The sequence below is a fragment of the Petaurus breviceps genome, unplaced genomic scaffold (genome assembly GCF_028583685.1).
Source record: "Petaurus breviceps papuanus isolate PSGF00001 unplaced genomic scaffold, PetGlider_PUasm1.0 207, whole genome shotgun sequence".
In the NCBI taxonomy this organism is placed as follows: domain Eukaryota; kingdom Metazoa; phylum Chordata; class Mammalia; order Diprotodontia; family Petauridae; genus Petaurus; species Petaurus breviceps.
Window position 1 is genome coordinate 10871651 of NW_027185850.1, and position 24821 is coordinate 10896471.

Consider the following 24821-nt stretch of genomic DNA (forward strand, 5'->3'; position numbering starts at 1 on the left):
CTCTCTCTCTCTCTCTCTCTCTCTCTCTCTCTCTGTCTCTCTCTCTCTCTGTCTCTCTCTCTCTCTCTGTCTCTCTCTCTCTCTGTCTCTCTCTCTCTCTCTCTGTATATATATACTTGAGAAGGCTTTCAAACCTAGGATCTTGAAAGGTACCTACCTGACCAAACACGGGCTTATGACTGAAGGAGAAAACTTGCAAGAGCTCTTGGGAATCCGTGAAGTCCCTGGGGAGTTTATCAATGCATAGGCACTTAGAATGAATGAGATCTATGGTCAGCTGATTCACATCCATCCACTGTGCAAAGAGAGTGAAGCCTCCTAACTGTTTACCCAACAGTTCTGACCGAGCCTTAGCAGCAGAGTCTTTTTTCATGTACTCTACAAATCCATAGCCCTTTGAATGGCCGGTGATTTCATTGTAGACCAAAAAGCACCTCTCAATGTTGCCAAAAGTCCGGACCAGTTCCTCAAATTCTTCTATTGTGAAAGAAGGGGGCAGGTTGGTAATGCAGAGCAAAGCATCTGTGGGCTGGAGCTGAACAGTTATCTCTTTTCCACGAAGAGAATATTGGTGAAATGTCTGGATGGCATTTTGGGCTTGCTCTCCATCCAATAAGGTAACAAAGGCTGAAAGAGACAATTCAATAAACATTTAGGAAGTGCCCACAATATGCCAGGCATTGTGATGACAGAAGTAAGCCCCATAATTTTATAGGCTACTCTTCTCATTTTAATTAACTGATCTTCAATTTAGTAAATTCAGAGAATATAGCATCACAGCTCCAGAGGTAGAAGGGCCTCTAGAAGTCAACTAGTCTAACCCCCTCATTTGACAAATGAGGAAACTGAGGCCTAAAAGGATAAAACAATTGCTCCAAAGTCAGACAGGTGATGGGTATCAGAGATGAGAGTTGGACCCAGGTCCTCTGATTCTGGACACAGTGCCCTCCTACAAAGAAATAATCCTTAGCGTCTAAAGTAGCCAAATGACATGAATCAAGAATTCTATTGCAGAGAATCCTTTGGCATCTTTGTTTTATTATGAGAAACTATGTACTTTCTTCTAGCTGCTCCTAACTCCACAGTGACATCTGAGGTAGGTTTTGGGGTGGTGGTAGTTGTTTGGGAGAGTGTTGTTGATACAGAACATAGTTAATGCTTTCAACAACTCTGAAAGAAAACCTAGAGTATAAAACCTTCTATTCTTCTAAAAGTTCTGCCTTAGCTGACAGAGGGCTTCCCCAACCTCAAAATCTGCAGAAATAGCTTGACCTTTCTCTAGGTTAATCTGGACCAGAGCCTAAACTGGTTACTAACTATAGTCTAAAAAATGACTCCCAATCATATGGAAGCTTGAGATTAAAAAGTAATAGGATAACCATCATCATCAAAAATACTCGTATAATAATTTTGTTGTGATTGCTTCAGACCAGGGATTTCACCAGCTTAGGGAACTCCTAAAGGGGAAATTCCCTCTACCAATGCAGACCAGCAACAAGTAAATGATTTGGCCAGGTTCTTTGTTTTTAATTGTTTTCAGTTGTGTCTGACCTAATTTGGAGTTTTTTTGGCAGATACCAGTGGTTTGCCATTTCCTTCTCTACCCTATTTTTACAGATGAGGAACTGAGGTGAACAGAACTAAGTGACTTGTCCAGGGTCATACAGCTACTGTCTGAGTTTGGATTCGAATTCATGAAGATGAGTTTTGCTGATTCAAGTGAGGTCTTTTCCTAGGAACAATGGGTGACTCAATGGATGGAGCTTTAGATTTGGAGTCCAAAAGGTCTAAATTCAAATCCTGCCTCAAGCACTTCCTAGTTGTGTGACCCTAGGCTGTATCACCTCAGTTTCCTCATTTGTAAAATGGAGATAATAATGGCACCTACTTCACAAGGCTTTTAGGAAGATAAAATGAGCTAACCTTTAAAATGTTTTGCAAACCTATAACTGCTAGATCTTATTTACTGGAAATAAGTTATTTGACAAAAAATGAAAAAAAAATTGGAGATCCCATTTGTTTTTTGTTTAATGGAATCAAACCATTTCATTTTAAGAAGGTTCCCTGACATCAGCTTCACTGGATTTGCTGAGGGCACATTTCTTTCTAACACAAACGAACCCTCTTTACACCGAGTCATGATGCCTCTATGATACTTTATGCGTTGGCATTAATAGTTGTAAATATTAGTAATCATGAAGAAATTTAGTGCATATACATATATATATATGTATATATATATATATATATATATATATATATATATATATATATATATATATATATATATATCTCTTCAAGTTCCATCATTTTGGATGAAACATGAAAACAAAACAGAAGCAGTTTAGTAGCCGCATGGATGAGACGGTTCATTAAACATGCCTACCTGCCTCCAAGAGTTTATGGTCTAACCAATGTCTTATATCATACTCCTCAATAAGGCCAAAATGGGTAACTAACTTATTTATTAAATGTCACATTAAAAAGGAAACAGAAAAATAAGAAATGCCTTTTCGCAGCTATGGATAAAAAAACGGAGAACAAAAAAGACAGGATGGGGCGGAGACAAGATGGCAAAGTAGAAACAGGACTTCCACCCAGCTCTGGCTCCCACCTCCCCCAATTCATGTAAAAAATGACTCTAGAAAAACTATGGAACTACAGAACCCACAAAATGACAGAGAGAAGCTCTCACTGAGGACAGCCCAGCAGGCTGGTAGGAAGGGGCCAGTGCAGTGTGCTTGGAGCCGACCCCACCCTGAGCAAGCTGGAGGTTCTAGCCTCAGGGCGGTCTGACCAGCTGCTGGCTGGAAGGACTTCAGATCACCAGCAGCTGTGGCGGTTTCCAGAATTATCAACCCATAGATGCCAAGGACAAAGTAAGAGGTCAGTGCAATGTGAACTTTGGAACCTGGGAATTCTGAGTGCAATCCAGCCTTTGTCCCAACAGCAAGACACAGCTGAGGCATGGTGGATGTGCAGCTACTGCCTTGTGGCAGCTTCAGAGCTCCTGGTCTGCAGATTGTAGGGGGACCAAGCAACCAGTCTAAGGGGTAATCACTACTGCCTTTACCTGCTTGGATCTAGATTGCTGTCTAGGGAGGAGGTCCTGGGTGCATGAGCAGTCTGCCAGAGTGTGTGGAGGATTCAGAGAGGGCACCCAACTAATACCTCCAGCAGCTGCAAAAACCCCAGCATTTGGGATAAAGCTCCCATTTTTGGTAGCAGAGTTCTACTGTGGCAAAAGCCTCAAAAGTCAAGTAATTGAGTGGCAACATGAGCAAGTAAAGGAAACAAAGCAAACAGAGCAATCCAACTTTACACTCCTACTTGGGGGACAAAAAGGAGCAAAGCATGGAACAGGAGGAAGACAACAAAGTCAAAACTCCTGCACCAAAAGCTTCAAAGGAAAATACAGGCTGGTTACAGGCCATAGAGGACCTTAAGAAGCAGATAAGAGAAGTGGAGATAAAATTGGGAAAAGAAATGAGAACAATGCAAGAAAATTATGAAATGAGGGTCAACAGGCTGACTAAGGACAATAACACCTTAAAAAATAGACTAACTCAAATGGCAAAAGAGTTTCAAAAAGGCAATGAGGAGAAGATTGCCTTAAAAAGACGAATTTTCCAGATGGAAAAAGAATCTCAAAAGCTCAATGAAGAGAATCATTGCTTCAGAATTAGATTGGAGCAAATGGAAGCTAATGACTTTATGAGAAATCAAGATGCTGTTAAACACATCCAAACACATGAAAGAATAGAAGGCAATGTGAAATATCTCATGGGAAAAACTACTGACCTGGAAAAAAGATCCAGGAGAGATAATTTAAAAATGATTGGACTACCTGAAAGCCATGATCAAAGTAAGAACCTAGAAATCATATTCCAGGAAGTTCTCATAGGAAACTGCCCTGATGTTTTAGTACCAGAGGGCAAAATAGAGGTTGAAAGAATCCACCAATCACCTCTTAAAAAAGATCTCAAAAAGAAAACTCCTAGGAATACTACAGCCAGGTTCCAGAATTCCCAGATTAAGGAGAGAATATTACAAGCAGCCAGCAAGAAACCATTTGAATATTGTGGAAACACAATCAGGATAACCCAGGATCTGGCAGCTTCTACACTTAGGCTTGAAATATGATATTCCAGAGGTGAAAGGAGCTGGGATTAAAACCAAGAGTCACCTACCCACCAAAACTGAGTATCATGTTTCAGGGGAAAATATGGTCATTCAGTGGAATAGAGGACTTTCAAGCATTCTTGCTGAAAAAAAACAGAGTTGAATAGAAAATTTGACATTCAGATACAAGAAGCAAGAGAAGCATGAGAAGGTAAACAGGGAAAAGAAATCATAAGGAACTAATCAAAGTTGAACTATTAATATTCCTACATGGAAAAACAATAATTGTAACTGAGGAAACTTTTCTCAGTAGTTGAAGGGAATAGAAATATCTATCTATCTATCTATCTATCTATCTATCTATCTATCTATCTATCTATCTATTTATCTATCTTTTCTATATATGAGGGTATATGGGAATATGAATACATATGTGAATGTGTGTATATATGTTTACAGGTATACATAGATAGAGGGCACAGGACAAACTTAACAGGAAGGGATGATACTTAAAAGGTGAAATTAAGAGGTGAGAGAGGAATATAATGAGAGGAGATGGGGAGAGACAAAATGGGGTAAACTATCTCACATAGAAGAGGCAAGGAAAATGGTTACAATGGAGGGGAAGAATAGGAAGGCAAAAGGGAATGGGTCAACCTTATTCCCATTGAATTTGGCTTGAGGAGGGAATGAAATATACACTAAATAGGGTATCCCACCCTCCAGGAGAGTAGGAGGGGAAGGGGATGAGAGGGGAGATGATGGAAGGGAGGTCAGGCTGGGGGGAGGGAAGTTGGAAGCACCCACTTTTGAAAAGGGACAGAATCAAAGTAGAGAATAGAACAAGTGGGAGGTGGGATAGAAGGGAGGGAAATATAGTCAATCTTTCACAATATATCTACTGTGTTATTGTTTTGCATTAGCTACATATGTACAACCTATACTGAACTGATTATCTTCCCAGTAAGGGTAGGTGACAAGGGAGGAAGGGAATGAATCTGGAATTCAAAGTTTTAAAATCAAATATTCAAATATATACATATATATATATACACTATTATTAATACTATTTTGCATGTAATTGAGAAATAAGATATACAGGCACTGGGGCATAGAGATCCACTGGAAAAGTCAAAAGGGGTATGGGAGAAAATATGGGAGAGAGCAGATTGTAGGAGGGGATATCCTGTGGGACTGCTATTTTGGGGCGGTGGGTAGGGGAAAAATGGGGAGAAAATTTGTAACTCAAAATCTGGCAGAAATGAATGATGTAAATCAGAAGTAAATAAAGCATTTGAAAAATGAAAAAAATGATTTTGAAAATCAAATAAGAGAAGTGGAGGAAAACTGGGAAGAGAAATGAGAATGATGCAAGAAAATTATGAAATGAGAGTCAACAACCTGACTGAAGAAAATAACACCTTAAAAAAATAGACTAACTCAGATGGCAAAAGAGGCTCAAAAAGGCAATGAGGAGAATACCTTAAAAAGCTAAATTTGCCAGATGGACAAAGAATCTCAAAAACTCACTGAAGAGAATCATTCCTTCAGAATTATATTGGAACAAATGGAAGCTAGTAACTTTATGAGAAATCAAGATACTAATAAACAGATCCAAATAAATGAAAAAAATAGAAGGAAATGTGAACTATCTCATTGCAAAAACCACTGACCTGGAAAACAGATCCAGGAGAGAGAATTTAAAAATTATTAGAGTACCTGAAAGCCATGGTCAAAAAAAGAACCTAGAAATCATCCTTCAAGAAATTCTCAAGGAAAATTGCCCTGATATTTTAGAACCAGAGGGCAAAATAGAGGTTGAAAGAGTCCACTGATCACCTCCTGAAAAGATCCCAAAAAGAAAACTCCTAGGAATATTATAGCCAGGTTCTGGAGTTATCAGATCAAGGAGAAAATATTACAAGCTGCCAGGAAGGAACAATTTCAATACTGTGGAAACACAATCAGGATAACTCTGGATCTGGCAGCTTCTACATTGAGGGATTGAAGGGCTTAGAATATGATATACAGGAGGTCAAAGGAGCTGGGATTAAAACCAAGAATCACCTACCTAACAAAACTAAGTATCATGTTCCAGGGGAAAATATGGTCATTCAGTGGAATAGAGGACTTTCAAGCATTCTTGATGAAAAAACCAGAGTTGAATAGAAAATTTGACATTCAGATACAAGAAGCAAGAGAAGCTTGAGAAGGTAAACAGGGAAAAGAAATAATAAGGAACTTAACAAAGTTGAACTATTTATATTCCTACATGGAAAAACTATAATTGCAACTTATGAAACCCTTCTCAGTATGAGAATAGTTGAAGGGAATAGAAATGTATATACATGTGTATGTGTGTATATATATACATATATGTGTGTATGTATGTATACATACTTATATGTATATGTATACATACATATATATGTCTATATAGGAGAGTATATGGGTATATGAATACATATGTGAGTGTGTGTATATATGCCTACAGGTATACAAAACAGAGGGCACAGGACCAATTGAATAGGAAGGCATAATACTTAAAAGGTGAAATTAAGAGGTGAGAGAGGAAGATAATGAGAGGAGATGGGGAGAGACAGAATGGGGTAAATTATCTCATATAGAAGAGGCAAGGTAAAATGGTTACAATGGAGGGGAAGAACAGGAAGGCAAAAGGGAATGGGTCAACCTTATTCTCATTGAATTTGGCTTAGGGAGGGAATGACATACACACTAAATAGGGTATCTCACCCTATTTAGGAGAGTGGAGGGGAAGAGGAAGAGAGGGGGGATAATGGAAGGGAAGGTAGGCTGGGGGGTAGGAAAGTTGGAAGCAACCACTTTTGAAGGGGACAGGATCAAGGTGGAGAGTGGATTAGGTGGGGGGTGGGATGGGATGGAGGGAAATATAGTCAGTCTTTCACAATATATCCACTATGGAAATGTTTTGCATAGCTACACATGTGCAATCTATATTGAACTGCTTATCTTCCCAGTGAGAGTGGGTGATGAGGGGGGAAGGGAGGGAATCTGGAATCCAGGGTTTTAAAATCAAATGTTTAAAAATATATATACATTATTATTATTATTATTATTATTATTATTATTATTATTATTATTATTATTATTTTACATGTAACTGGGAAGTGAGATGTGCAGGTACTGGGGCATGGAGATCCACCATGTCCTACTGGAGGGTCGAGAGGGGAATGGGGGATGATGTATGGGGGAGCAGATTGGGGGAAGGGATGTTCAGTGGGAGCCCTGTTTTGGGATGGTGGGTAGGGAAAATTGGGGAGAGGATTTGTAACTCAAGATCTTGTGGAAATGAATGATGTACACTAAAAAATAAAAAAAGAGAGAAAAATAAAAGATATAACAGATCATTTCAGATACCTGAAATTAAAAATCTTTTGCATGAATAAAACAGATGTAAGTCAGATGAGAAAAGAAGCTGTCAGTTGTGTGTAGGAAGGTGTTGCATCATATATCTCTAATAAAGACTTGATTTCCAGGATATGTAGGAAAAACATACAAACATATAAAGCCAAGAGTCATATTCCGGTGTATAAGTGGCCAAAGTATATGGATAAACAGTTCTCAAAAGAAGAATTATAAGCTTCACACAAGAATATGAAGGATTGCTGGAAGTCACTAATGGTAAGAGAAATAAATGGAAATCAAAATGCTGATGTTTCATCTCACAACCCTGCAAACGAGTTCATATGGTAAATGATGGGAACAGTCAAAAAGGCTGAGTCAAGATGCCATATTGATTGAGCTATGAATTGAATCTGACTATTCTGAAAAGCAATCTGGGATTATGTTAAGAAAGTGATTAAAATGCCCATATTTAAAAAAAATCTTTTAACCACAAGGCATACCACAGAAGTCAAAGATAGAAAGAAAGGTTCTACAGATGCTAAAATACTCACAACAGCACTTTTTGTGGTAACAAAGAACTGGAAACAAAATGGATGCCCATTCTTTGAGGAATGTCTAAACAAACTGATACATGAATGTAACGAGATATTGCATCATAAGAAACGATGAATCTACAGAATACAGATGGGTATAGGGAGGGAATTCGATCTCGATGAGGAAATTCTCTCTACCAACGTGCCTTGTCAACTTTTAGCTTTAGAGCTGCCAGTACTGGGCCAGGATGATTAAAAGGTAGGAGCTGCACCCAGTCTCCCTCCAACCACTACACTACGCTGTCTTTCTCCCATGGGCAGGTATGAGAAAATTTAGACGAACAGATGCAAAATGAAGTAAGTGGGATTCAGAATACAATAGAATGATAACTACAACAATGTAAATGGAAAAGAACCAATAGAAAAATAGAGCACTGCGTACATCAAACTTAGTCCCAAAGAGAAGAGAGGAAAATAGGTCTATGCACATGGAGTTTTGTAATCACCATCTGATTTTGTTCATTAGATTGAATTTTATAAAAAACATTTTTCCCTAATCTTCCAGGGATGATTTTCTGTGTAAAGAGATGCAGAGGAATAGATTTGAAAATGAAGGTGAGGGGCGGCCAGGTGGCGCAGTAAGAGCGCTGGCCCCGGAGTTGGAAGACCCGGGATATGTTCTGGCCTCAGATACTTAACACCCACACAAAATAACTGGCTGTGTAACCTTGGGCAAGTTACTTAACCTCAATTGCTTTAAAAAAAAAAAGAAAAAAATGAAGGTGATAAAAAAGGAAGATATCAATAAATGTTTTGACATTTTGTGGTCGAAAACAAGTTATAATGACAATAGAAAATATATTAATAAAATTAAATTATGTTTACATTATTAGTTGTTATAAATCTTGAATTTTTAAATTATGTTTTGATAATATATGTACTTAAAATGTACCAATTACATGCATACAATTAAAATGTTCAAATCATAAGGGAATATTTCAGAATAGATTTGTTTTACTGTCAACACAAACACTTCAAAACAAAATTATTCTTTTAATTTAATCTGAACATTACCTTCTGGAGAAAATGCAAGGAAAGAGACCTACTAGTCAAGGAGAAAACAATTTTGAGTCCTTAATAATGATTTTACAGTTAATCCTGATGAATATTAGAGAAAGAGCACCATAAATACAGACTGTTCTGGTGCACTTTTATTCAGACTCAGGTCATGTCTCAGTTACATCAGGCATCTAGGTAGATGGACGGCTCAGTGGATAAGGTGCTAGGACTGGAGTCAGAAAGACCTGAGTTCAAATCTAGCTTTAGACACTAGTGAGCTGTGTGAGCCTGGACAAGTTATTTAATCTCTGCTTCAGGTCCTCATCTATAAAACAGGGAGGATAATGGCACCTACCTCCCAAGGGTGTTGTGAAGATCAAAAGAAATAATATTTACAAAGTGATTTGCAAACCTTAAAGTGCTCTATAAATATAAGCTATTATTATAAGGGGGCAAGTAGATGGCATGGTGGATAGAGTGCTGGGTCTGGAGTCAGGAAGACCTGAGTCCAAATCTGACTTCAGATGTGTGACCCTGTGCAAGTCACTTAACTGTATTTGCCTTAGCTTCCTAATCAGTAAAATGAGCTGGAAAAGGAAACAGCAAACCACTCCAGTACCTGAACTGGACAACAATTATTATAAGAACTGAAGAACTCTTATTATAAGAGAGTACCAAGTTGATAGATTCAAGTCATCTGGTGTGAGTGAACCACATCCTTATATAATCAAAGAATTGGCAAATAGGATTGAGAAACAATGTTGGGAAAATTGTGGCAAATAGATGAGGAAGCACAAAACTAGAGAAAGGCAAATTACCAGTTTTCAAAAAACAAAACAAAAGAGGTGGGGGTGGGTGGGGAAAGAATACAATCCACCAAGGCCAGTGAGCTTGACCTCATTTCCTGGAACGTTCTCGAATGTTAAAGTGGCCCTTTTGAAGAGGAAGTGGCGATTACAGACAGCCAGCGTGACATCTTCTAAGACAGATCACGCCAGAACAAGCTTATGTCTTTTCTGATATGATGACTAAGTGAGCTGATCAGCTAGAGAGATAGTTGACCTAGATTTGAGCCAAATATTTCATAAAGTAACTCATGCTCTTCTTGTAGAAAAAAGTAGAACTATGTAGATGAGAGGATAATACCATTTGGTGGCTTTGGAGATGGTTGAATGGCTGGCCTCAAAAAGTAGTCATTAAGGGCACAGTGTTGGCTTGGCAAGAAATCTCCAGTGGAAGGCTCCAGGTATCTGTGATTGGTCTTGTACTGTTTAGTCTTTTTATCTTGTCTCTGATTCTTAATATGTGGGTGACTTGGACAGTCACCAACTTTCCCTGGGCATCCATTTTCTCATCTAAAAACTAGGGTTTACCATTTCTTTTTTTTTTTTTTTGGAGAAAGCAATTGGGGTTAAGTGACTTGCCCAAGGTCACACAGATAGTTTTTGTGGTCTAGGCCTAGATAGTTTTAGTGTCTGAGGCCGAATTTGAATTCAGATCCTCCTGACTCCAAGGCCAGTGTTCTATTCACTGCACCACCTAGCCACCCCTTGGGTTTCCCATTTCTTTCTCCAGCTCATTTTACGGATGAGGAAACTAAGGTAAAAGGGTTAAATGACTTGCCCAGTATCATACAGCTACTAAGTGTCTGAGACTGGACTTGAACTCAGATCTTCCTGACTCCAGGCACTCTATCCACATGCCACCAGGCTATCCCCAGGGATAAGATATATGATCAGTGACTTGGATACTGATGCTGGCAAGGATGACATGCTCATTGAATCTGCAAACATCCATATTCTACTGCAGAGAAGGCAAATCTTATGGGCTGGCCATGTTATTCAAATGCCAAATGTATGTTTGCCTAAAGGACTATTTTACAGATAACTTGCACAAGGCAAGTGCTTGCATGGAGGTCAGAAGAAGTGATACAAGGGCACTCTTAAGGTCTCTCTGAAGAACTCTGGAATTGATTGTGTGACATAGGAGACACTGGCATAGGACCGCCCAGCATGGAGTGCCAGCATCAGAGAAGGAGCTGGGCTCTAGAAGCGAAGCAGAAAAGCATCAGCTCAAAAGAAATGGGAGATGCATAAACTTAGAGCCATCTCCATTCCAAACGTTCACATAGACTATTTGTGCCCAGTCTTTGGTAGAGCTTTCTAGGCTCATACAGGTCAATCAGCCACAGTTGGACACACTATACCTGGACTCCAACAAAGTGATATGGTTTGGTCCTCTTAGAGAATGAAGGACAACAATCAACCAACTGACCAACAATCAGCTGTCTGAAAAAACTTTAATTTGAATTATTAACCCTTTCTTAAGTCTAGACATTAAAAAAAAAAAAACGAAGGATGCCCAGATTTTTAGCCTCTGCCAATTCCCAAGGTGTAAATATTTGTACACTGAGAATTTAGCAAATTCACTGGAAAGGTCTGAGCTGGCCCCAGCACACCCCCAGTTCCAAGTGAACAAAAGTGGAATGAAGTAGAAGGTGGGGGGCTCTCCCTCATTGTATGTATGCCTTCAATCTGAGGCTGGAGGACTACTTGCTAGATGTATTACACTGAGGATTCCTTTCAGGTATGGGTTAGAGTAGATGGCCATTAAAGTCTCTACCAACTTCAAAATTCTACAATTCTGTAACTTATTAAACCCATACAATTTTTGAAATTTTATTACTTATTTTTCACATTCTTTTAAAAAAAATTCCCCCTTATTTCCCTCTTTGCAGCTCCTCCCCTACCCATTGAGAAGGCAAGCAATATGAAATCAAATATACATATAAAATCATGTTAAAAACCTATTTCCATATTAGCCATGGAGAACCCATATAATTTCAGGCCTTACTGATTACTTAGTCCACTTTCAGGAAACTTTAGTTGTTGAAATAGAATGTAGTAAGAATGTGAAAAATAATATCAGGAAAACGCTTTTGGGAAATGGATTAAAAAATTGTTGAGACAGCTCTTTTTGGTAATCTGTTTCCAGGTCAATTCTGCTAAATTCTTCCTGGTTCATTCCTTAGTTCATTTGCTCATTCTTTCATTCACCAATAATTTATTAAGTGCCTACCTACACTGTTCCAGGAACTGAGAATGCAAAGACAAAAGTGAAAGTTCCTGCCTTCTAATCGGGTAGAGGGAGGATAAAATACATGTCAAAATAATATACAAATTAAATATAAGTAATTTTTTTTCCCACTTTCCATACATTTGAAATGTCAAATATTAATTTTTTTCTCAAGAAATAATGATCGTACTAGCACTGGTGGTAGATGGGTCAATGTGTGAGGAGGTCTTGGGAAGCATAAGAACTCACTATTTTGTAAGTCAAATGTATGCCTATTTATTTCCTTGTGAAAGTTCGGATAAATACACAGAAACCTTTGACTTCTGCACTGGAATCCCATTATAAACTGGAATTTTCATGCCATTTTTGCCACGGCTTTGTCTCCCCTTAGAAGGGCGGCCGAGTCTGATGCCAGGCCAATCTCAACGTATTTTCTTGATCTTCCCTATTTCAATAGAACCCTTTCCTGAAATTCAACTTCAGGAAGCTCTGGTTGCAAGATTACAATTTAAAACAGTAAACATCTTTGACCAGTTCACCTCTGAGCCATTTGTTTCTTCTGGTACCATAGCATGTCACTGAGAAGAGAAAAAAAAAATATTGAAAAGTAGAAATATATCCATATTAACTTTTACAACTCGGGACCATAACTTTTTCTAAGTTTTAGAAATGATGGAAGAATACCACAAAACAAAAGAAACAAACAAAACCAACATGTCTCAGCATCTAACACAATACCTGGCATACAGCGGACCCTTAATAAATACTTGCTGACTGAATGATTGAATAAATTAAAATAAGGAAGCCCAGAGTAACTTGAGGAAGGAGAAAGTGCTAACTCTCAGGGAAGGCCACAAAGATGCACCACCTGAAGAAAGCATTGAATGAAGATTAGTCAACAAACATTTCCTTAGCAAGTACTACTGCCAGGCACTGGGCCCTGGGCACTGGGCTGGGTGTCACAGATACAAAGGCAAAATCAAAATGGGCTCTGACCTCAATGATTTGCCCTCCTAGAGAGAGATGACATGTGCATATAAAAGCTGATAGAAAAGGGATAGAAAATAACCTGAAAGGAAAGGCACCAGCTGCTGGTGGGGGATGTAGGGGGTCCACTGAGCATCGTGCAAGAAAGTGGCAGTTGGGTCTGGAAGGAAATCAGGATTGAGATTGGCTGAGTGGAGGAGGGAGGAAATTCTAGCCCATGCAATGGTTTGTAAGAGTCCAAGGATACAGGTGATGGAATGGTGCATTCAGGGAACAGCTGAGAGTTCAGATGTGTTGGAAGAGACAATATGTGAAGAAGAATAATGTAAATTAAATCAGAAAAGGTAGGTGGAAGCCTGATTATGAATGAGCCTTAAATATCTCTTAAAACATTTCTTCCTTCCATCTTTTTTCTATTTCCATTGCCAAGAACTTAGAAAATGTCTCTAGTACAGCCTACCTGGTTTTTGTAATAGCATCTTTTTTTAAAATGCTTTATTAACTTCTGATTTACATCATTCGTTTCCGCCAGATTTTGAGTTACAAATTTTCTCCCCATTTTTCCCCTACCCGCCGCCCCAAAATAGCAGTCCCAGAGGATATCCCCTCCTCCAATCTGCTCTCTCCCATATTTTCTCCCATACCTCTTTCGACTTTTCCAGTGGATCTCTATGCCCCAGTGCCTGTATATCTTATTTCCCAATTACATGTAAGATAGTATTAATAATAGTATACACACACACATATATATTTGAATATTTGATTTTAAAACTTTGAATTCCAGATTCAGTCCCTTCCTCCCTTGTCACCCACCCTTACTGGGAAGATAATCAGTTCAGTATAGGTTGTACATGTGTAGCTAATGCAAAACAATAACATAATAGATAGATAGATAGATAGATAGATAGATAGATAGATAGATAGATAGATAGATAGATAGATAGATAGATATTTCTAATCCCTTCAACTACTGAGAAAAGTTTCATCAGTTACAATTATTGTTTTTCCATGTAGGAATGTTAATAGTTCAACTTTGATAAGTTCCTTATGATTTCTTCTCCTTGTTTACCTTCTCATGCTTCTCTTGCTTCTTGTATCTGAATGTCAAATTTTCTATTCAACTCTGTTTTTTTTTTTCAGCAAGAATGCTTGAAAGTCCTCTATTCCACTGAATGTCCATATTTTCCCCTGAAACATGATACTCAGTTTTGGTGGGTAGGTGACTCTTGGTTTTAATCCCAGCTCCTTTCACCTCTGGAATATCATATTTCAAGCCTAAGTGTAGAAGCTGCCAGATCCTGGGTTATCCTGATTGTGTTTCCACAATATTCAAATTGTTTCTTGCTGGCTGCTTGTAATATTCTCTCCTTAATCTGGGAATTCTGGAACCTGGCAATAATATTTCTAGGAGTTCTTTTTGAGATCTTTATCAGAAGGTGATTGGCGGATTCTTTCAACCTCTATTTTGCCCTCTGGTTCTAAAACATCAGGGCAGTTTTCTTTGAGAACTTCCTGGAGGACGATTTCTAGGTTCTTACTTTGGTCATGGCTTTCAAGTAGTCCGATAATTTTTAAATTATCTCTCCTGGATCTATTTTCCAGGTCAGTGGTTTTTCCCATGAAATATTTCACATTGCCTTCTATTCTTTCATTTGTTTGGATATGTTTAACAGCATCTTGATTTCTCATAAACTCATTAGCTTCCATTTGCTCCAATCTAATTCTGAAGCAATGATTCTCCTCATTGAGCTTTTGAGATTCTTTTTCCATCTGGAAAATTTGTCTTTGTAAGGCATTCTTCTCCTCATTGCCTTTTTGAGCCTCTTTTGCAATTTGAGTCAGTCTGTTTTTTAAGGTATTATTTTCCTCAGTCAGGCTGTTGACTCTCATTTCATAATTTTCTTGCATTGTTCTAATTTCTCTTATGAATTTTTCTTCCACTCATCTTATCTGCTTCTTAAGGTCCTCTATGGCCTGTAACCAGCTCGTATTTTACTTTGAAGCTCTTGGTGCAGGAGTTCTGACTTCACTGTTTTCCTCCTGTTCCATGCTTTGCTCCTTTTTGTCCCCCAAAAAGGAGTGTAATGTTAGAATCTTCTGTCTGCTTTGTTTCCTTTGCCTGGTCATGTCGCCCCTCAGTCACTTGACCCCTGGGCTTTTTGCCACAGTAGGACTATGCCACCAGACAGGGGAGCTTTCGTCCCAAATGCTGGGGTTTTCTCAGCAGCTGGAGGTATTAGATGGGTGCCCTTTCTGAGGCCTCCACATGCTCTGGCAAGCTGGACACACACCCCAGGACCTCCACCCTAGACTGCAATCCAGATCCAAGCAGGTTAAAACAAGAGCGATTACCCCTCAGACTGGTGCTTGGTCCCCCTACACTCTGCAGGCCAGGAGCTGAAGCTGCCATGTAGCACTGGCTGGCTGTGCTGGCATCTCACTCCCACTTACTGGGTCCCAAAGTCCAGACTGCACTGACCTCTCACTTTGTCCTTCACATCTAAGTGTTGATAAATCTGGAAAAGGCCACAGCTGCTGCTGATCTGGAGTCCCTCCAGCTGGGGCTGGGCTTGGGTCCCAGAGCACTGAGCTGGATTCCTGCAGGCCTGCAGGACTGTCCTCAGTGGGAGATTAGCTTCTCTGTGTCATTTTGTGGGTTCTTCAGCTCCAAAGTTTGTTTAGAGTCCCCCTTTTACATGGATTGGGAAAAGTGGAAGCCAGAGCCGCGGGAAGGTCATACTTCTACTCCGCCATCTTGGCTGCACCCTCAATAGCATCTTTTTAAAATGAATGAATGATTATTATATAATACATTATACATAAATAATATATGTATAAATTTTATTATAATTTATTATTAATTAAATTTTAATTAAATAAATTTGTGTGTTTTTCTACATTATCATAATTTCCCCAGTCTTTCCCTCTTTCTCTCCCCTTCTCAGGAGCCATCCCATATAATACATAATATTTTTAAAGACAAAGCAAGTAAATGAGGAAAACAGTATGACTGATCAATACATTGAAAAAGGCTGAGAATATTTACAAAATACAACACTTGTGAACCTTGAAGGGGGCAGAGTTATCTGCCTTTATCCCTTCTTTTGAGCCTGTTTATTCTTTTATTTTATTTTTATTCTTTTGCTTTTTGGGGGGCAATTGGGGTTAAGTAACTTGCCCAAGGTTCATATGGCTAGTGTTGTGTGTGTGTGTGTGTGTGTGTGTGTGTGTGTGTGAAGTGTCTGAGGCCGGATCCAAACTCAGGTCCTCCTGACTCCAGGGCTGGCGCCCAAGCCACGTTTATTCTTTATAATTTTTCAGCATTTACTTTTGATTTTGGTTTGTGGTTTTGTCTTTCTGTTTATGTTGTTATAGTTATTTTATATATTGTCCTCTTGGTTCTGCCTACTTCCGTTTTCATTAGATCATGGAGCTCTTTCCATGCTTCTCTATTTTCATTACACACATCATTTCTTATAACACAGGAATATTTCATTACGTTCATATCCCACAATTTAGCTAGTCATTCCCTAAGTGATGGGCATCTACTTAGTTTCCAATCTTTGCTATCACAAAGAAGCACCACTGTAAATATTTGGGTGTATATGGGGTTATTCTTATCAGTGGCTTCCTTGGAGTATAAATAATGGAATCTCTGGGTATGAACACTTTAACCACTTTTCCCCCCCCCATAATTGCAAACTGCTTTCTAAAATGGCTACACCAATTCAGTTCCCCCAGCAATGCACTAGAGTACCTATCTTCCCCTAACTGTTCAACATTGACGATTCCCAAATTTTGTCATCTTTGCCAATCTGCAGAGTGTGAGGTGAAACTCAAGTTATTTAGATCTGTATTTCTCTTATTAATTTGGAGCATTCTTTCATGTGGTTATTAATGCTTTGCAATTCTTTTGAAACTGTTCATATCCATTTATCTTTTGAGAATGGCTTTGGGTCTTCTATTTGTCTATCACTTATTTGTGAATTTTGGATATTACCTTATCAGAGTAATTTGATTCAAAGATTTTTTTTGTCATTTTCCTAGGTGCATTAATTTTATTTGTATAGAAGCTTTTCAATTTCACACAATCAAAGTTACCTATTTTATATTCTGTAATCACTGCCATCCTTGGTTTGGTTAAGAATCCATCTCCTACTCACAGCTGTAAGAGAATATGATCTCTTTCTCCTCTAATTTTTAGTTGTATGATTTTTAATAAGCCACTTAATGTTTTACGGAACATGGCATAAGGTGTTAGTCTCAGTCTAATTTCTGCCAGATTGCTTTCCAGATTTCCCAACATTTTTTCAACTAGAGATTTCTTTCCTAAGTAATTTATGTTTTCCAGTTTATTATGTTCCATTTTTTTCTGATTCTCCCTTGTCTAGTATGTTCCTTTGATCTCTCTATTTTTAACCAACACCAGATGGTTTTGATGACTGCTTGTAATGATGCATTTTGAGATCTGGAAGTACTACTCCCCCATGTCTCTACCTACCTACTTCTGGAAGTACTATTCCTTACCTCTGTCTCTACTTTATTATTTCCTTTGAGATTCTGTATATTTTACTTTTTCAAATAAATTTCATTATGTTCTAGTTCTCTAAAATATCAATCTGATAATTTGATTGTTACAGCATTAAAACTACAAATTAATTTTTGATAGTATTGTCACTTTTATTATATTGACACAGCCCAGTCATGACCATTGAATATTTCTTCTGCTATTTCCTTTGTTATTTTATTTTTACTCAATTACATGTAAACAACAAAAAAGTTTTTTTTAAAGCAATTGGGGTTAAGTAACTTGCCCAAGGTTACACAGCCAGTTACTTTGTGTGGGTGTTAAGTATCTGAGGCTGGAGCTGATCCTGGGTCCTCCTGACTCTGGGGCTGGTGCTCTTACTCACTGTGCCACCTAGCCTCCCCTTAAACAAAAATTTTTAACATTAATTTAAAACAAAATGAATTCCATGTTATCCCTGTCCCTCCCTCACCTCTCCCCTCCTTGTGAAGGTAAGCAATTTGATGTACATTATACATGTGCAGTCATGCAAAATGTCTAATATCAACTGTGTTGCAAAAAAAAAAAATACAGACCAAAAAATCTGCACCAAAAACAAAACCAAGAATAATAAGGAAAGTTTTAAAAGTCTGCTTTGATCTGCATTCAGACTCCTTCAGTTCCTTCTCTGGAGGCGGATAGCATTTTTCACATAAGTCCTTTGGAATTATCTTGGATCACTGTATTGCAGAGAACAGCTGTCATTCACAGTAGATAATTGTACAATATTGCTGCTACTATGTACAATGTTCTCCTGGTTCTGTTATTTCTTTAATTATAATTTTGTGTGCTTTGGTTGGCTTATTCCCTAGATATTTTATATAATTTGTAGATATCTGAAATGGGATTTCCCTTTCTATCTCTGTCTCTTGAATTTTGTTATTATTATACAGAAATGCTGCTGAGTTTTTATTTTAAAGCCAGCAATTCTACTCTTAGAAGGCTAGGAGGAATAGGAAAGAGAGGGAGCTCTACTCGCCTGACCTGTCAGAAGGAAAGAGAAACAGGACAGAGGGAACAGAATTCTAACTTTCTGCTCTCCTGACTACTACTTAATGGAAATGAGCTGTTGTTCAGCTCTCCAGCTCTGCTGGCAAGGAAGAGAGAGCCAAAGTGATTCAAGAATACTTAGGACTTTTTTGTTAAGAAAATCTCCCCCCCCCCCACTTTTTAAAACATTTTAAAAGCTTTGACTTCTAAATTCTATCCCTCCCTCCCTTCTCCCTTCCCTGAGATGGTAAACAATCAAATATAGGTTATACATGTGCAATTATATAAAACATTTCCATATTAATCATTTTGTACAAGAAGACTCAAATAAAAGAAAAAACCAAAGAAAGAAAGTGAAAAATAGTATGCTTCAGTCTGTATTCCATCAATATCAGTTCTTTGTCTGGAGGCAAATAGTATGCTAGTCCTTTGGGATTATCTTGGATCATTGTATTGTTGAGAATAGAAAGGTCAAAGAATACTTACTACTTCAAGTCCCATCAACTAACTTCAGCTAAATCCTCAGCTTCTCCTCACTGCATGTACCGTGTTTCCCCGATAATAAGACCTATCCCGAAAATAAGCCCTCCCCTTACTGTGTAAGATTCCTCTAAAATAAGCCCTCCCCCGAAATTAAGCCCTATTGAGATTGCTACTGTAGTGAAGGTGATCCCCTGCGCTACATGCTACATTACGGTACCCTCTGTATGCACCGTCCCCCCCCCCCCCGGGTGAAACGCATGCCACGCTCTGAGCTGCATCCAATCAGAGCTGCAGCAGTGAGCGCGTCATCCTGTCCTTCCCCAGTGATTTGCTTGCTGGCGCCATTGAGAGCAGTGCTGCGGAGGAGAGCTGAGGCAGGACAACATAAAAACCCGGTATGTAAGCGGGAGTGAGGGGGCATGATGGAGGATAAAAAGGGCATGATGGAGGAAAAAAGAAGAACTCAGGGGGCATGATGGAGTGAAAAGAAGGACTGATGGTCATAATTTTATTATTCTGTCTGTTTTGACCCCCAGACATGAGTACAAAAAGGAAGAGCTATACTGTTGAGTATAAGAAAGCAATTGTAGAGGAGTCACATGGCAAGAATCTTGCAGTTTTCTGTAAAGAAAAACTTTTGGATCTTCGAATGGTCAGAAAATGGAGAGCAGATTATAATAACCTCAATCAACAGGTGGATGAGGGAAAAGGGAAAAAGCGCAGGTCTGGATCAGGTCGGCAGCCCTTATATCCTGACTTGGAGATCCTCATTGGTGAATGGATTCCTGACAGGAGAGCAAAGGCCTTGGTTGTGCGCAGGGCTGATATTCAAGCATTTGCCCTTTCAATGGCACCAGAGTTTGAAATGGTCTCAGAAGGATTCAAAGCATCACAACACTGGTTGGACGGTTTCCTTCAACGGTATGAACTGTCCCTAAGAAGATCAACAACACTGTTTAAGCTGGAAGATGCTGAAGTTATTAAACATGCACTTGCATTCAAGTCCTTTATTGATAGGATCGACATTTCCAAGTACCAAACCTGCAATATGATTGCTATGGATGAAATTGCAGTGTTTATGGGACAAGGATCTCAAACAACAATTCATCACAGGGGTGCAACGTCAATCTACATTCCCACCACTGGCTATGAAAGTGCACGGGTCACCTGTGTTTTGGCAATTTGTTTGGATGGAAAGAAAGCCACACCTCTAATCATCAGTAAGGGCAAGAAAGATAAGATTGAACGTGTATCTGGCATTTACATTCTTGAAACCGAAAAAGCCTGGTGTACACAAGCCGTTATAAGAAAGTGGGTTGATTTAATGCTGCCACTTGTTATGCGAGGTAACCGAAGAGGTCTGATAGTCTGGGATTCAGCCAGCACTCACCGCGCTAAAGAAATGAAAAACTTCCTTGCAGAGAGAAGAATAGATCAAGTAATGATTCCTGCAGGAATGACTGCCTATCTCCAGACCCTTGATATTGCAATAAAGAAGCCATTCAAGGACCATTTGCGCATGGAAGTCAATGACTACATTGAAAATAGAATGGAAAGAAATCAGCGTGGAAACTTTGTGAAGCCCTGTCTGCAAGAAGTCGTGACTTGGGTGAAGAAGTCACGGGATAAAATTACTGACAGCTGTGTCGCCAAGGCACTACGAGCAGGTTACCTGGACAAGACATATTCATTTAAAGAGAGCTATATTGCTGGACATGACATATTGGGTCCACTTCTTCTGAAGGAAATGGAGGCGCAAGACATCCAGGACGGAATTCAGGGTATGGACACTTATGACGATGTTGTTGAAGAAGATGACATGATCATTATTGAATAAAGGTACATTTTTTTGTTCCCATTTACCTGTTTATTAAAATTGCTGTCAATGTTCATTAAAATAAGCCCTCCCCTGAAAATAAGCCCTCTGGTGTTTTTCTGTCCAAAAAAAAAATAATAAGACAGTGTCTTATTATCAGGGAAACACAGTAGGAGGCAATATCTTATCTCTCCCATTGAGTGTTCTGTCAGATAGAGGTTGGCGGGTCTTCTCTTCCTTTTTCCAATGGACAAATAAGTTTAGAATCAAGAGTTCTGCCTTCTTCTTAAGAGAAAGCCACCTCCTTCTCCTGGATAGAGCTGAATGAATTCTTTTGCTCCCCATGCTCTTGGTTCCATCAGCTAGAAAGTACCTACTAATCATCAGTAATGTAATGTTAATTACATTACTGACAAGAACAGCTAAGCAGGCTGGTGCTCATGAGCCATCAAAATCTCCCTATTACCTTCCAGGCAAAGTACAAATTTCTTAGCTATCTATAATATGACAGGGTCCTGCCTTTGCAGTCAAATCACAGGTTCCTAGAATGAGAGCTGGGAGAGACCTTAAAGGTCCTTATTGTGCAGATGAGGAAACTGAGGCATAGACAGATTAAGTGACTTGCCCAGGGTCACCTAGCTACTAGGTGTCTGAGGCAGGATTTGAACTTGGGTCCTCCTGAAATACAGTCCAGTGCTCTACCTTCCCCACCACCTAGTGCCCTTTCTACTTTCTCTGTGGCTCTAGTAAGAATAGACTTGGACTACCTCCATGCATTTGCTCATGTTATTCCTTATTCCTAGAATGTCCATTTAGTAAAGGTTATTAATATTATTTTGCAATCAAGAAAACTGGCCTCAAAACATATTGGCATTGGACAAAGTACCATGATAAGAATTACACAGAATAAGAGAATGGGCTATGTTGCCAAGGCATTGATCATCAGCAGGAGCTCCTAAGTCTGGGGCTGTTGACTTCCAAAGTGGGAACCTGGCCATGATTTCACCAGGTATTTAAGAGTGACAACTCTACTGAAGAAAGCAATCCTTTGTTAAATGTCTTCTGTGTGCACACTAGACCCTGGACATTCTCTGGGACTAAAAAATGCCAAAACAAAAAAGGAAAGCAGACCCTGGAAGAATCTAATCTATTCAACTAGAGGGGATGGGGCTTAAACATGTATTTGACAACCAGGTAAAGTCAGAGACTCCGGAAAGACTTCCCATTGTGGTGCCAGAGTTGACCCACCAGAGGTGGAGGTGAGGAAGGAAGGAATTCTAGGCACTGGGGCCAGCCTGTGCAAAAGTGCAGAGACAGAGAATAACACATCGAGGTTAGGAGAACAGCTACAGTCCTGATTGCTGGAACACGGAGAAAAGTAAGAGGCAGATTGTACAGGGCTGTAAAAGTAAGTCTGAAGGGTTTGTGTTTCAATCTAGAGGAAATAGGGAGCCACTGAATATTTTTGAGTAAGGGAGTAACATGGCCAGCCTTGTGATTAAACCATATTAATTTGGCAGCTCTGTGGAGGATAGAAGGGAAAGAAGAGATACAAAAGAGGGAGAAGAATAAGGGGGTTATTAATCCAACAGTCATTAATGGAGACAATGAATACAGCAAAGTCACAGGACACAAGATTAATTTGCAAAAATCATTTGAATTCTTATTAACCAGAAACAAATGTCATGAAAATATCTTTAAAAGCTCATTTATAACAAAATCCATCATATATTTGGGAATTAATGCCTAGAAATGCACCATGCCTACATAAGATAACTTAAAACTATAATGACTAAAATGAAGGAAGATCTAAACACCTGTAGGGACAGTCAATGATCATAGATGGACTGAATTAACATCACAAAGAATGACAAGTCTCCAAACCAATTTATACATTTAATGAAATGTCAATCAAAATATCAAGATAACTTTACAAAACTGGCTAAAGTCAGAATGAAATTTTAAAAGTAAAACAGTAAACATTATCAAGGAACATGCTGGGAAACACACAAGCTATCATCGGGGTCGTTCACTTGTCGACTTTAAAACCTACCAGATAGCAGTTATTATCAAAATCATCCAATGCTAGACAAAATTTAGATCAATGTAATACACTATCTATTCAACCAAACATCTGGAAAATCCAAAGAAAAGGAAAACTAGAAAGAGGATTCTCTAATGAATACTGGAGGAAACGGACGGCAATTCAGCGGAATGTGGATTTAGAGCATCATATGGCACCACCCGCTTCGCTCCATTTCAGCTGGATTTTAGACAAACATAAAAAGTAACTATAGAAGGTTAAAATGCAGGAAAAAAGAAATGTGGTGCTTAGTTAAATTTTGGAAGGAAAATAAGTTTTCTTCTATTCAACAAAAAATTGTTACTGGGGCAGCTAGGTGGCGCAGTGAATAGATCACTGGCCCTGGAGTCAGGAGGACCTGAGTTCAAATCCAGCTTCAGACACAACACAAAAACTAGCCATGTGACCTTAAGCAAGTCACTTAAGTCACCCAATTACCCTACCTTCCCCCCTCCAAAAAGCAAAACAAAAGAACAAACAAAAACCAAAGAATTGTTACAGACAAGACAGATGTAATTGACAATAAAAAATATATATATTTTTAAAGCCTAGATATCAAAAAACAACAATTGAATAAAAAGACCATATTATGGGAAATACATTGAATATGAAGGATAAGAAATTGAAATCTAAACTGCATAAGAAATGGCTTTAAAATGTCCAAAGGTAACATGAGGTCCATGATGGATAACTGATCAAAGGCCATGAAATAACCACTTGAGAAAATATTCATTCTCGTGAATAATAAAACACATGTGAATTAAAACAATTTCGTAGTACTCCTTCATATCAATCACATTGGTAAAAATAATTATACTAGTTAGACTTTGGAAAAGCATTTGCATATTCTCTGCTTGTGGAATGGAATAGAATGACTGAGTAAAAAAAATATTTATTAAGCATTTACTATGGAACAAATAATTAAATGCTGGGGATACATATGCAAAAAAGCAAGACAGTGCCTGGTCTTCCAAGAAGCTTCTTAAAGGGGCAATTGACACATAGAAGGAAGGAGGGGTCAGGGAGGAATGATAAGTGGAGTCATACACAAAAGGAATGACAGTTCTTTCCAGGAAGGGTAACACTGATTGGATTTTTGGCATCTGATGTAGAGGTAGGAAAAGGGTTTGGCAGGGTGGTGCTGGGTGGGAGCTAGATAACAGATATAGTTAGAAGGTCCAGCACAACTGCCCAAAAGGAAAACCATCAAAGTGAAGCGACTGAAAACTGGGGAAATGTTTTGATGAAAATGTGCCAGGACACAGACCACCAAAGTGACACAAACTATTAGACACAATGGTTCCATGATTGTGAATATATCCTGAAAGTGTTATCAAAAACAAAACAAAAAGACCATTTTGTTCAAAGATTTTATTGAAGCCTTTTTTTTGTAATACTGACACTATTGTTGTGGGACTGTGTTACTTCCATATTTGTCCTCAGTTACCTATTTTCTGCCTTCCATTTTTCATACTTAAAAAAAAAAAATCCATTGTCTAGTAAGTTTCCTATCCAGCCAGGCTGGCTTCTATTCCTTCCATTTGTAGCATTATATGGGACGGAGCTGCCTAGATTTGGCTGTTTCTAGCTTCCTGCTCCTCTTAAATCAACAATCTTTTTAGATTTTTTTAGTGTATGGGGTCTCACCTATCCTATTTTTGGAAATTGCTTTCTTAGAATCTAGTATACACTGTAGGTTGTGTTTGACATCACCACACT

At 38.7% G+C, this 24821-nt stretch overlaps 1 protein-coding gene across 1 annotated transcript in view; it reads right to left on the reverse strand.

The window, feature by feature from the left end:
• The window catches only part of LOC138164742 (ribonucleoprotein PTB-binding 2-like), a 98519-nt gene that overhangs the window by 24253 nt on the left and 49445 nt on the right, over positions 1-24821 (reverse strand). The window contains exon 3 of the mRNA XM_069092710.1: positions 158-627. Coding sequence (XP_068948811.1) covers positions 158-627 — 470 coding nt within the window. The remainder of the gene's footprint in view (positions 1-157; positions 628-24821) is intronic.